Source organism: Podarcis gaigeae, assembly GCF_964106915.1.
Source record: "Podarcis gaigeae genome assembly, chromosome: 12".
NCBI lineage: Eukaryota > Metazoa > Chordata > Lepidosauria > Squamata > Lacertidae > Podarcis > Podarcis gaigeae.
In genome coordinates, this window is record NC_139688.1 from 48,175,618 (window position 1) to 48,190,400 (window position 14,783).

The 14,783-nt window shown below is 46.6% G+C and overlaps 1 protein-coding gene across 3 annotated transcripts in view; it reads left to right on the plus strand.

Moving 5' to 3' along the window:
* Window positions 1-2,583: 2,583 nt before the first annotated feature.
* The window catches only part of CDCP1 (CUB domain containing protein 1), a 53,844-nt gene continuing 41,644 nt past the window's right edge, over window positions 2,584-14,783 (plus strand). For 2 of the 3 annotated variants that reach the window (XM_083705763.1, XM_083705764.1), the window contains exon 1: window positions 2,678-2,898. In XM_083705763.1, the coding sequence (XP_083561889.1) occupies window positions 2,820-2,898 (79 nt within the window). In that variant the 5' untranslated portion in view covers window positions 2,678-2,819. Of the gene's footprint in view, window positions 2,899-14,783 lie in introns of all 3 variants that reach the window. The other variant, XM_083705762.1, reaches the window with a different exon arrangement.

Sequence of the window (14,783 nt, forward strand, 5' to 3'; positions counted from 1 at the left end):
TTGTCCACAGACAGCTTTCTGGGTCACGTGGCCAGCATGACTAAACTGCTTCTGGCGCAACAGAACACCAGGATGGAAACCAGAGTGCATGGAAACACTGTTTACCTTCCCGCCGCAGCGGTATCTATTTATCTACTTGCACTGGCATGCTTTCAAAACTGCTAGGTTGGCAGGAGCTGGGACAGAGCAACGGGAGCTCACTCCATTGTGGGGATTCGAACCATCAACCTTCTGACCGGCAAGCCCAAGAGGCTCAGAATGCACACTGCAACGAAGTGGGTTGACTTTAACAGTAACGGCAGATAATTTTTTTCATGGTGTGGCAGCTTAACCTGAGTATGTTAAAGGCACAAGCACAAAGGCAGTTTTAGAAAGCTGGCAAACATTAAAAAGCTGGCAAACTGACAGGGCATCTTCCTCATCACTGATCTCTGGGAAAGATTCTCTAGTACTTTAGCCCAAACAGCAATGCTTGCGGTGTAGTCCTATTAATTTGTACAGGTTGGAGTGTAAAGGTGTGGATCCCCAACCCTCTAAGACAGATAAACTTCTGCTTAAAGTCAATTGCTCTGAAAATTATTTCAGTTTAAGATGCACACCTTGATCCTAAAGCCATGATTGGAAGAAATAAGACCAGAACTTTTCTTACACGTTTGTAGGGCAGTGGGTTGCAGTTAAAGTGCAAGCGGAACCAGGATTCACAGGGATTCCGCCCTGAAAGCTTATTTTCCAAGGTCAGAGCCTGGAAGCAAGGATGTAAGAAAGAATGCCTCTGAGCACACACAGAGTGTCTTCTCACTTCTGAGGACAGCTTTGCATATTACGCAGCAGAACCACACCTTTGCCCCTCTCTCCCCTACATCCACTGGGGAGATCTGGACAATTCTATCTCCCTAGCACATACACAAACAACTACACATATGCATACACAACAGGCAATGAATTTGGGGCACCAGTGATGATAGCAGAGAATAGGCCTGACCCACATGGCACTTCCACTTGCACAATCCCATTGAACTGAACGGGGTTCCTGTTGCATTGTGATCTATATGAATTAATGGAAAGTTGATGCCATCAGATACTCAAATCTCTCAAGCCACAGGGATGCGGGGCAGGGGGAGCAGGAACTTGGAAACTACAGTTCACCAGGCATGCGCAGATGGAGGCCACACTTCTTAGGTCCTCTTGGCTTTTTCACACACCCCATAAAAAGGTAAAGGAACCCATGACCATTAGGTCCAGTCGTGGTCAACTCTGGGGTTGTGGCGCTCATCTCTTTATTGGCCGAGAGAGCCGGTGTACAGCTTCTGGGTCATGTGGCCAGCCAGTATGACTAAGCCGCTTCTGGCGAAACCAGAGCAGCACACACAAACGCCGTTTACCTTCCCGCCGGAGTGGTACCTATTTATCTACTTGCACTTTGACGTGCTGTCGAACTGCTAGGTTGGCAGGAGCAGGGACCGAGCAACAGGAGCTCACCCCGTCTCAGGGATTCGAACCGCCGACCTTCTGATCGGCAAGCACTAGGCTCTGTGGTTTAACCCACAACACCACCCGCGTCTCACCCACCCACCCCATACTACTGCTTTTATTGGGAAGTGAGTCCCACTTTCTTCATGGGGGTGTAATTTCAATAATTGGGTAGCAATTTCTACACAAACCAACCACATCCTACAAATATCAGTGCAGCCATGCAATCGCCCCACACTTTTCTCTGGCCAGTTGAGCCCACTCCTACTTAGGAAGCAAATATTTGGAGGGCTGGACATTTAACACCCAGATTTACTCATGAAACGCTCACCAGCAGCCCCCATCTTCAAGCCCCCCTTCCCATTGATACAAAAGCAGGCAATTTGTTAAGAGCTAAGAAGAGCCTGGGGACGCGGGTGGCGCTGTGGGTTAAACCACAGAGCCTAGGACTTGCCGATCGGAAGGTCGGTGGTTCGAATCCCTGCAATGGGGTGAGTTCCCGTTGCTCGGTCCCTGCTCCTGCCAACCTAGCAGTTCAAAAGCACGTCAAAAGTGCAAGTAGATAAATAGGTACTGCTCTAGCGGGAAGGTAAAGGGCGTTTCCGTGTGCTGCTCTGGTTTGGCAGAAGCGGCTTAGTCATGCTGGCCACATGACCCGGAAGCTGTACGCTGGTTCCCTCGGCCAATAAAGTGAGATGAGCACCGCAACCCCAGAGTCGGCCACGACTGGACCTAATGGTCAGGAGTCCCTTTAAGAAGAGCCTGAGATTAGGTCTGTTAATCTCAGGGTCCTGAGTTCGAGTCAAGCCATTCCTGCATTGCAGGGGGTTGGAACTCGGAGACCCTCGGGATTCCCCTTCCAAATCCACCATTCCTTGATCCCAGCATTACAATTCGTAGTATTTTGGGCAGTTAGTTAGAAGATCTCCTGGCTTCCCCAGGCACATCAGCAAGAGTAGGCGCATGAGCCTAGAATCCCACGGATCCTCTCCGACTAGGGTGCGCAAAGTGGACACACCCGAGGGGCACCCAACGCGGCAGCTCGTGGGTGGGAGACGCCGTCGAATCGGGACCTTCGACTTCCTCCCCGGGGCAGCCCAGACCTTTTCCCACAAGCGCGCGCACCGGGGAAGAGGAGGAGTCCCTTTTTGCACCTGGGGATGGGCGGCAGGGAAAGGGAGGAGCCGTCGCCTCGCTCCTCCTGACCCGAGGCAGAGCAGGAAGAGGAGGGCGTCGCCACCAGATCAGCCACCCCGGAGGAGTCTCCTCCACGGTCCGGCGACCAGGGAGGAGAGAAACTACCCCCCCCCCGCTCCTTGCAGGATCGCAGGGGGCGCAGATGCGCGGAGATGGCTGCGGGTCTCTGGATCGCTTTCCTGCCTCTGGCCCAACTCCTGCTGCTGGCAGCTGTGACCCTGCAGCGCGCAGGTAAGCGGCGATCGGGCGCCTGTGCCCCACGCGTGTTCTGGGTGGGGTCCGCGGAAAGTGCGCCCGGCGGATCGGAAGCGGGGAGTCCCCCCCCCCCCGGGTGGTAAGGCTTGTCCGAATCGCGGAGGGTGGGTTGGAGAAGTAACCGGAGAGCCCCGTGGGTAGCGCGTGGGACTGGGGGTCGTGGGTTCGAACCCCGCGTTGGGCGAAAGAGTCCTGCGTCGCGCGGGGTTGGGCCAGATGCCCATCGGGGTCCCTTCCAACTCTGCGAGTCTCCGATTCCACGGAGAATCGACGTCGCGCCAGCCAGTGCGCCTTGGCAACTTCCTGGCGTGCGCCGCGCCTTCGCCACCCGTGAGCGCGGGACCCTGGAAAGTTTGAAAGCGAGTTGGTGGGGAGCTCTTTCGTTTCGGAGTTTTCTTTCTTGCCGTCTGAGGAAAGGGGATCGGGCTGGTTTGGAGATGGCATTGAAACTTGAAAGGGGCGCGGAGGAAGTGAACGGGCATCTCTACTTACTCCCTCTGCCAAGGAAAACTTTCATGTCTCCTTTTGGTAGCTGGCGCAGTGGAACTGCGGAACTCGCTGCCACAAGCTTGGGTGGTTTTAAAAGAGGAGAAGGCAGATCCATGGAGGACAGGCTGTATAAGTGGCTGTTAGCCTTGATGACTGTGCTTTTGCCTCCATGGTAGGAGGCAGTTATGCTTCAGTTGCAGAGGAGAATGCTCTTGTGCTCAGGGCCTGCTTGCCAGTTTCCCATATAGGCTGGTTGGTCACTGTTGGGACTCGTTGATCACTGTGAGTACAGAATGCAGGGCTAAACGGGCCCTTGGCCTGATCCTGCAGGGCTGTTCTTAAACTGCATATCCTGAAGCTGAAGTGATTGGTGGCTGCTAGTGCGTTTGTTTGCTAGTTTTAATGAAACACTGCAATATTTTTCACTTCCACTATTGTTGCTTTTGGTATATCTATGCTGCTTTGGGTCAACTGATTAGTCCTGCAGATGCGATTGTACCACAGTTCATGGCTCAATTGGGTAGATAATGCCAAGGTTTGATCCCCGTATGGGACGGCTGCCTGTTTCTGCCTTGCAGGGGGTTGGACTAGATGATCCTCAGGGTCCCTTCCAACAATTCTATGATTCTATGTACCGTATTTTTTGCTCTATAAGACTCATTTTTTCACTGCTAAAAAGTAAGGGGAAATGTGTGTGCGTCTTATGGAGCGAATGCAGGCTGCGCAGCTATCCTAGAAGCCAGAACATCAAGAGGGATTGCTGCTTTCACTGTGCAGGGATCCCTCTTGCTGTTCTGGCTTCTGAGATTCAGAATATTTTTTTTCTTGTTTCCCTCCTCCAAAAACTAGGTGCGTCTTGTGGTCCGGTGCGTCTTATAGAGCGAAAAATACGGTATATACTTCCAGTACTATCTCCGCATGTAGCGGCAAAACTGGACGCCTTTATCTTCCCCACCTGCAGTGAAACATGTCTCTCCCATACTTCTTCTGTGTATCTGAAGAAGTGTGCATGCACACGAAAGCTCATACCAAGAACTGACTTAGTTGGTCTTTAAGGTGCTACTGGAAGGAATTTTTTTTGTTTTGACTATGGCAGACCAACACGGCTACCTATCTGTAACTCTCCCATACCAGTCACTGTAGCCACAGCAGGCCCCGTAACTCTCCAATGCAGTGTTTGAAACTTCCATTTTTCTAGGTGCATTTTGCGACAGGGAATTTCATTAGCGCAAGCAGTTTCTGAGCTCTGGGTGCCTAAGATTTTGGATTAAAACTGCAGAATGGAAGGAAAGGAGGACTTTTTTCTGCCTCCCCACTTCCAGCTACTCTCTGAAGACTGGGGAAGAGACCTTCTTAAGAATATTAGGGGGTGGGCAGGGGAAGGACTCAACCATGTGAAAAATGAATTTGAGCTGCAGTTCATTCATTTTCAGCTTTGTATTCTTGTTATGAAAAAGGTGCGCCTAGACATTGTTGCACCCATAACTTAGGTTTAAGGTGCCTGACAGTGCCATTATCGGGAGGTGCATGGGTGGGGATTGTTAGATCTTGAATGCCTTCACACACTAATACCCCATCTTGTAGAATTCTATCAGTTATATTTTATCTGCACAATTGCAATGCATTTCAGGAACCAAAATGCTTTTTTATGTGCAGAAAAAGAGGTCGGAATATATGTGGGCTGTCCCTGGATCAAGTGACTTTTCTTCTTTACATTCTCAAAGTTCTTAATATAGCTCAAGGTTGTCATCGGAACTAGCCAGATGTTTAACTGATAATCAATCACAGTCAGTCCATCATTTGAATAATAAGGCTTTTGAGCTGTCTTACGCAGGTGGTGCTGTGGTCTAAACAACTGAGCCTAGGGCTTGCCGATCGGAAGGTCAGCAGTTCGAATCCCTGCGACGGGGTGAGCTTCCGTTGCTCGGTCCCAGCTCCTGCCCACCTAGCAGTTTGAAAGCACGCCAAAAAGTGCAAGTAGAAAAATAGGTACCACTCTGGCGGGAAGGTAAACGATGTTTCCGTGCGCTGCTCTGGTTTCGCCAGAAGCGGCTTAGTCATGCTGGCCACATGACCCGGAAAAACTGTCTGCGGACAAACGTCGGCTCCCTTGGCCTGTAAAGTGAGATGAGTGCTACAACCCCAGAGTTGTTCGCCATTGGACTTAACTGTCAGGGGTCCTTACCCCAAAATGGCAACTTGACTTAGTTTAAGGAGAGTAATCCCTTTTATGAGAGGGTGGAGCACAGAGTTCTTCTTAGTTTGTGTGGAGTGACTCCATGCTTCATGATGGTTAAAGGTAAAGGTAAAGGGACCCCTGACCATTAGGTCCAGTCATGGCCGACTCTGGGGTTGTGGCGCTCTTCTTGCTTCATTGGCCGAGGGAGCCGGCGTTCAGCTTCCGGGTCATGTGGCCAGCATGACTAAGCCGCTTCTGGCGAACCAGAGCAGCGCACGGAAACGCCGTTGACCTTCCCGCCGGAATGGTACCTATTTATCTACTTGCACTTTTGACGTGCTTTCGAACTGCTAGGTTGGCAGGAGCAGGGACCGAGCAACGGGAGCTCGCCCCGTCGCGGGGATTCGAACTGCTGACCTTCTGATCGGCAAGCCCTAGGCTCTGTAGTTCTGGTGACAGGATATCATTCTGATGTTATTCTGCTAGCACAGTCAGGTTGTGACTGGAAACACTGTTCCTTGGCCACACTCTTCCAACAGTTTATCAGAAAGCAGCTTTTTAAGAAGTGTTGCAACACTCACCTAGAAGGTTGTTTGATCCGATCCCAACACTTCTGGTGTTGTCTGTGTAGTAGCTTTGATGCACTCACACTCGATATTTGTGTTGTCAGAGCTTTTTCCCCAAAGCTTTAATTATACACAACTTATGCAAATGTTGCCTCATTTGAGCGAGTTAATGATTTGTGAAGGTGTTCCAGACACCAAAGGAAAAGTAGTATGTCCAGTTTTTGTCCCGCCACACTTAAACATAATTTAATTCCCTGCTCCGGAATACAAGTGGTTTTTCCTTCCAAGCTCCTTCTATGTCTTACTTTTTTTTGTTGTAAAAAAGAGCAATCTTCTTACAACATGCAGCTGATGTTACTCATTCCACTAGGCCTCCCTGAGACAAGAGAGGCAGGAAATAGCAGTTTTTAACTGGCTCCTTCTTAATGCTATATTTGCATCACTGATGGTTCGGATGCTATGCACAAAACATGATTGTTATCCTACACATTTCAAGTCAATTTTATTAGCTCATTGAGGAAATCCAGATTCTTGGTCCTTTAAGTGGAGCTTCAATAAATCCCCAAAGCCTTTTTACTGATAAGAATGGAATAGGCCCAGTTGGTTTACTGGATTTGGATGTCAACAAATCTAAACAAAGCTACTAAGCTGAGCAACAAAAATTCCCTAGAAGTCTTATCTCTGAAGTTCCAATGAATCGTGTCCCTGTACTATAGCTGTAGAATTAGAAACAGGAGCAGGAGCGATGGTATGGGAAGGCTCTGTTCTAGAAAACAAAAAAGGTGTGAATGAGTGCTATTATTTTGATCTAGGGATGGGCTGCACTGTAGGAAGATTTGTGGCTTGTAGTCAGGCAACAGCATAGCTGAATGTTGACTAAATATCACCCAGACAGCATTGGAAGATAACTCTTGAATTATTGTGCCTAAAAGAAAAAAAATTCCAGAAGGATGTGACTTAACTTGCTGGAAGGTTTTGGATCTTATCCCTAATGGTGATTAAATAAGAACATGAAATCTTGACTGGCTTACACCAAAGGTTCCACTTTCTGCTTCCCATAGCTGCCCCTGGGAATCACACAAGGAAAAAATGAAGGCTGTAGCCCCTTTTCCAGTGTTTCTCTTCCAACAACTGGCATTCAGTTTCCAAACCTGAAGTTCCCACATAACCCTCGTGGTTGTATAGCCCCAACAAACAAACATTCCATGGTTTTTGCCTAGTCCCCCTTTGGTGACCATTGTTGTGCCTTGACTTTAAAGTAAAGGTAAAGGGACCCCTGACCATTAGGTCCAATCGTGGCCGACTCTGGGGTTGTGGCGCTCATCTCGCTTTATTGCTCTGGCGAACCAGAGCAGCGCACAGAAACACTGTTTAGCTTTCCTCCGGAATGATACCTATTTATCTACCTGCACTTTGACGTGCTTTCGAACTGCTAGGTTGGCAGGAGCAGGGACCGAGCAACAGGAGCTCACTCCGTCGCGGGGATTCAAACCGCCGACCTTCTGCTAATCAATTTCAGTGGACAACCCCCAAGCTCTAGTATTTTATGACAGGGAGAAAAGCCTCTCCACATGCTTGCTCCAAGACATACAACATTTTATACACCTCTACCCTATCTTCTCTCAATCACCTTTTTCCTCAGCTAATTATCCCCAAATTTCCTCATAGGGATAATTTTAGTTGCCCTTTCTCCCACCTTTTCCATATCCTTTTTGAAATGGGGTGACCAAAACAACACATGGATAATGGCATGATGATATTAGCACTTTGATTATTATTGGGCTCTTTTCTTCTTTCCCCACACAGAATTCATTTTTTTCCACAGCTGCCACACGCAGAGTTGCCATTTTCACACAGGGGCCCATCACAGCCCAGTCATTATCAGTTCAGACTCCATTAGTGTATATGTGAAGTTGGGGTTGCTGTTGTTTTGTCCCTATGTGCTTGTGATGAACTGCATTTACTAATTTAATGCCAGTTCAGCCAGTTTGGAGAGGTCGTTTTGGAGCTCCTTTTATAACCTTGTTTTGTTTACCACCCTGAACAATATAGTATCATCGCCACACTTGAAATACCTTGAATGAAGGTGCCCCACCCTTTTGATCACTTTTTTCTGCACCTTTTCCCAGCCCTACAATATCTTTTTTGAAAATTGGAAAACGTATTGTGGCTTTGCTATTTATTTACAAACTCAAGTCTAGAGAAATACATTATGAATCTCTTGGAGACAGCAGCAAGATTTTAAAAAACAGCATTATGCATATATATATATCCAGATTTGCACAGAGGGGGGGAAATGGTATTTAAAAATCCTATTGACCAACCAGCGTGGATCAAAATCAATGATTAAAAAAAACAGATTATTTTATTTAAATTGGATTTTTAAAATAAAAGGCTTTTGGAATAAAAATCTTTCTAAAGATAGCTTTCTATTTAAGTTACATTATAGTCCAAAGGCTATTCATCAGGAAATAAGGATTTGTTTTAAGTTTTTCATGTGTGCTAAAACTCAGTCTGTTTTTTTTTTTTAAGAATTGTTTAACCACATCAGTTAACAAACATGGATACATACACTATAATGTTATTGTTTTAGTTATATAAATTGTTTAAATTGTTATCAAGGAAATGATTATTTTTCTCCTTCTGATAAAGTACAGCAGAAAAGGTGTCCAAATATAAACAGTTAACTTATTAAACCCCACAATAATTTCATAATTATCTGTCTATGCATTTCTAATAGTATAACCAAATCAGTAATTTTTGATAGAACTGTAAAAACTACTCTGAAAATTTATTATTCCAAAAATGAAACTTTCATCTGGTTGTAAATATTACGATTATACCAGCAAGAATGAGTCTTTCTGTAGAGAAAAAAATGATTTAAATCAAGTCTTACTGACTAGTGATTTAAATCAATTTGATTTAAATAAAATCCACCCTGGTGCATAGCAGTCACCATTCATGTATTTGTGAACTCAAAGCTAGACCACTGTAAAGCTGTCTACAGGGGACTGACCTTTATACTGTAATGCTTAAACAACAAGAGGAAATTCAAATCGCCGTGGCCTTACTCCAGATGTTAGATATGTCATTGGTAGTACATCCCTATGGTATCTATTATTCTTGCTCCCTGTTGTTTTTCTATGTGCTTGTTATATAGCTTGGACCCAACATTTGTTGCCATTCCTAAGACAGAAGAAGAGTTCTCTCTCTTAAGTGTACTTAGCTATGTGCCAAGTTAGGGATGAGAAAGTCGTGTGTGGATGTGGAGAGGCGTTCTTGATAATGCCTCTTTAATTGCAGAATATTATATCTAAGAGGCTTCATAAAGTCTGACAGCAAACGTCTTCTTCAAGACGTGTCATCTTCAACTAGATTTTGATGACTGGTGTGAATGGTAAGATGTACCATGTGCAATTAATAAGGTTTAGTGTATTTTGTTTCAACTAGTTTGTTTTCGTTAGCCAATCCAAACATTTGAGATGGGCTGAATTGCAAATCAACTGAATAAAAGCATTCCTTAAACCCTTGCAGAACTTGACAGCAGCTCTGTGCATTTCAGAGAACTTCCCTGGACTTACCAACCAGCTGCTCCAAATCCAAAATCATTGACATCACAAAGCTGGCTCCGAGCAGTTTATGTTCGGTGGAATCATAGATGCGGACTGACCTGGTGACACCTGAAAGTGCCCACAGTACTTCCATCTTATGCAGCATATTTCATAGAATCGCAGAATTGTGGAGTTGGAAGAGATCCAAGTGTCATCTGGTCCAACCATTAGCTAAAGCTGGAGATTTCACAGATGTTTCCCTTGTGGCTTTGTCACTTTCCACCTGCTCTGTGGAACCTTCTTCAGAAGCATGCTGCCTTTGAACGTGAACTGTTTAATAACTAGCACAATGGAGGCGACACCAGAAAAATCGAAACTGCCCTAAGATGTGATTAAGCGTTTCAGGTGACCACCTTTAGGAAGCTCCGCAGAGCTCTTTGAGTAACAGTATACAGTGGTACCTCAGGTTAAGTACTTAATTCGTTCCAGAGGTCCGTTCTTAACCTGAAACTGTTTCTTAACCTGAAGCATCACTTTAGCTAATGGGGCCTCCTGCTGCTGGTGTACCGCCGGAACATGATTTCTGTTCTCATCCTGAAGCAAAGTTCTTAACCTGAGGTAATATTTCTGGGTTAGCGGAGTCGGTAACCTGAAGCGTATTTAACCTGAAGCGTATGTAACCCGAGGTACCACTGTATTAGAAATTTTCAGCTCCTTCATTCTTTTTTCCTCAAGAGTTTTAGCAGTGTAGAGGAAGTAATTGCCATTGAATTGTTGGCTTTTACAATGGGAACATAAGGATCCGCCTTGTAATGAGACCAAGTAGCCCTGCCTTGACTTGTAGCTGCTCTCCAGGGTTTCAGAAAGAGTCTTAGCCCTGCTTGGAGATGCCAGGGTCTTTCCCGCATTTGCAACTACCCCAGTAAATATTTTCCAAGTAAAACCGATGAAACAGAACCTTGGCTATTGGGAATACATGAGATACTTATATCATAGCACCCAAAATTAACACGGCACACTCCTTTGGGTGTTGTTTACTGAATGCACAGTCAAACATATGAAATCAGGTCCTAAAATATTTAGAACATCAGAACATTTTCTGGAAATACAGTGGACGCTTGGGTTGCAAACGTGATCTGTGCGGCATGCACGTTTGCAACCTGCAGCGTTTGCAACCCACAGCTGCGCTTCTGTGCACGCGCGGGCTGCGATTTGGCGCTTCTGCGCATGCGCGGCTGCCAAAACACGGAAGTAACCTGTTCCGGTACTTATTACCAAACTTAAAACCATGGAGAGACCTGGTCTGAACAAAGACCTTGGATTCTTATCTCATTATACATGACAAAGCCATTTTTCACCTTCTCACCCCTTGCTTTTTCCTGTAAGACCTATTGCAGTCGTTAAGAGTCGTCAACAGGCTCATCACAGCTATCTGCCAATCACCCATTCCCACCACCCTTCTGAGTAATACCCCTCCCCACCTTCTCACTATATAGAAGGGTCTGGTGACTTCTGTTTCAGTGTATCTGAAGAAGTGTGCATGCACACGAAAGCTCATACCTAGAACTAACTTAGTTGGTCTTTAAGGTGCTACTGGAAAGATTTTTTTAAATTTTGTTTTGACTATGGCAGACCAACATGGCTACCTATCTGTAACTGGAACTGAGGTATGGCTGTACATCTGATTCAAAATTGTCTGGAGCACCAGTATTACTAATAAACTGACTGATAACAATTTCCTGGACAAGCCACATCAATGGCTACAACTTGGTGGTAATGGCATTATAATGTTTTATTATGTAGCATTAGTCATCTGCTGATAAATATTCCCAGTGTTTTGTTTGAAAGGATCTACTATTGATCACTAGCCAGGATAGAGTGACATAGAAGAATATTCAAGGTATTCAGGAAGGGACAGCTGTAGCCTGTAGCTCTGTACTCATTTACTTGCGAGGAAGGCATACTGAACTCAGCGGGACTTTCTTTTGGGTGGATTTGTGTAGGACTACACCATAAACAAAGTATAAAAAGTATGACGTCTTGTTTCTTCGTGTGCAATGCTCCATGTTTCTCCTGCTCCTCCTGCTCCTCACCCCCCCACCCCCCTGTCTGGAGAAACAATGGAGTGCCACTCCGGGGGTGAAGTCCAGCCACTGTGTTAGTGTGACAGAAAAGTTTGTTTTGCTGGGCAGTTTGGGTCAACAAGTGTTTTATTTTGCCTTTTTCCCTGCCAGCAAACAGTTAATGAATGGCAGCCTCTGATTGGCTGGGGTTCCAGGAGGGAGAGTTGAAAAGGAGAGGATTTGGAGAGACAGTTGAGGAGATAGGGAGTGAGAGGAGAGAGAGTTGGTTCTGGGTAGAAACATCCACTCTGAGGAATATATCACAAGCTAGAGAAAGGAGTCTCTGAGACTCCCAAACTAGTTAAGAAGGGTGTGGAGATCCCTTGGATCTGTTACTTGGAGTATCTCAGGAGTAGGGTTGTCAAAGGGGTGTGTAACTGACAGAAAATACCACCTTGTTAAAGAACCAAAGTATCAGGCGGCAACAGCTGTGCAACAACTGAGAAAGAATTGTGAAATAGCTGGAAATAAGCTGAGCATTTACCGCCGAGTCTAAAAACCTGTAACATCTACCTGAAGCGAAGTAGCTGAACATAAACAACTGAAGTTTAAAAGAAGCTGTGCTTGATTAGAAGTCCATAACATCAGTTAGATTTAGTACAAATATTATTAAGTGAACGGTTACCAGAAATAGCATTATAATCTGAAGTATCCTTTGGTTTACCCACTTTGTGTCTTAAACCTCCTTTGTTAGATAAAATCATTCTTGTTTATTTGATCAAACCCTGCCTGAGACTCCAAATCATTAAGTTTTCCCTCACACAAGTCCCCCACTAGATAATCTGGGGTATTTTGTGGGAATTTGTGGAAGTGGTGTTCTGTGAGGGGGGTGCACTATATTTAAGGGAGGGTCGGCCCAACGCCGTCAGGGAAAAAGTGCCGTTGTGCCATTGCAGTTAGCAGCACCAAAGTGACTTCCATCGGGCACAAGCCTGAGGAGCGTGTATGGAGAAGGTCCTGGGCTGCCAAGAAGACAAGATTCCCCTCTCGGCCTGATGTCACATTTGGCACCTGTGGGTTAAAGCCTCAGCGCCTAGGACTTGCCGATCGAAAGGTCGGCGGTTCGAATCCCCGCAGCGGGGTGCGCTCCCGTCGCTCGGTCCCAGCGCCTGCCAACCTAGCAGTTTGAAAGCACCCTCGGGTGCAAGTAGATAAATAGGGACCGCTTACTAGCGGGAAGGTAAACGGCGTTTCCGTGCGCTGCTCTGGTTTGCCAGATGCAGCTTGTCACGCTGGCCACGTGACCCGGAAGTGTCTGTGGACAGCGCTGGCTCCCGGCCTCTAGAGTGAGATGAGCGCACAACCCTAGAGTCTGTCAAGACTGGCCCGTACGGGCAGGGGTACCTTTACCTTTACCTTTTTGGCTGAAGAAATTGCCAGAATGAAGTGTATAAGGCGCCATCCAACCATCTTAGGGGCTCTACTTTGCATGTGTTTACTCCGTAGTCCTTTCTTCTCCCGAAGATAGCCCACAAGGCTGCTGAGGTTTAAGATCAGAGTGATTTCAGAGGCACCATTTACCTGTGTGGTCTTGCCTTGCAGATATCCAGGCATGCCAGCCACTAAAATCAGGCCTGTTCACTGGTACTGTGGGGTCTCAGGAAGAGCCACAGAAGCCTGTTCTTGTCCTGTTTTTTGTTTTTGTTTTTTGGTTAGCCTAACTGATGCCGTTTTGCTTCTGTAGAAAACTGCCTGCTTTAGAATTTAGGAGGGTGAGCCACAAATATGTGAAGACCAGATAACGTTGCTAGGAGATTTTCAGGAAAACCTCCCTCTGCCAGGCAATTCTCCCCTTCAAGGTCTCCAGGCAGGGTGTCCTGTTTAGATCAGCGCAAGGAACCTCAAAAGAGGGAAAGGGAGGGGGGGATGCCTATAAAAAGTATGAATAAAGGCTATTTGGGGCGGCTTCACCCTCACACTGGTGAGTGTGGCTTGCCCGCTCTGTTTTACTCCGCTGAATAAAGGCGCGATTCTGGGAATCTCCTCTGCCTTTGGCATTTATTGGCTTTTCAGTGACCGAGGCGACTTGGGCCTGATTAGCAGACCCCAACAGTACCATGGACCTCACAGGAACACCATGGGAAGAATTCACAGGAAAGCGCCTCCCTCAGCACTCTTGTCAGGCCTAAAGGGCACCTAAGCAATCTGGTCCAAGGTACACAATCTAGGAGAAATGCATGCTTAGTTATTCCCTTTGAAAGACAGGCTTAGCTTTGTAGCTCAATGTTTGCAGAAGCTTCATTTACCAGTGTAAACATGCGTCTTTGGACTGACTGGTTCTGCGTCCAGCTGACAACTTCCTTGTTCTTTTGTCGTGCCCTCGCTTCTGAGTGTTACGTGCTGGGTGTTGCGCAGCACCGAGCAGTGCCTTGCGGAAAATATTGGAATGATGTGTGTGTGTGTGTGTTTTTCATGTCTGTTATCTTGCCTCACTCTCTTGCCCTTGTTTCACTTCTCATTTCAGCCCGAGGTGTGCGCGTATATCTCTTTGGGACAAGTTAGACACGGTGTTAATTGTATCTTTGCATCTAGCCTGCTGATTTTTCAAAATGCAAATTGCACCAGCAGGTGTGGTTGGAAGGGTGAGAGCAGAAAGAGGGAATTTAATCCTTACTCTCCCCTGCTGTAGTCTGGAGGAAAGGTGCTATTTGCCTTAAGGGGAAATGTCTCTTTGTGGCAAATTCTTCCCTCTCCCCCCCCCCCCACACCAAAGGCAAATACCAGGTTCAGAAGAAGGATTTCCCCCAGGAGCACAGCAGGGAAGGGCAATTGTTTTGAAACAGAGTATTTGTAAGCTTTGTGTAAGGGGACACGGGTGGTGCTGTGGGTTAAACCACAGAGCCTAGGACTTGCCGATCAGAAGGTCGATCAGAAGGTCGGCGGCGGGGGGGGGGGGTGAGCTCCCCTTGCTCAGTCCCAGCTCCTGCCCACCTAGCAGTTTGAAAGCACGTCA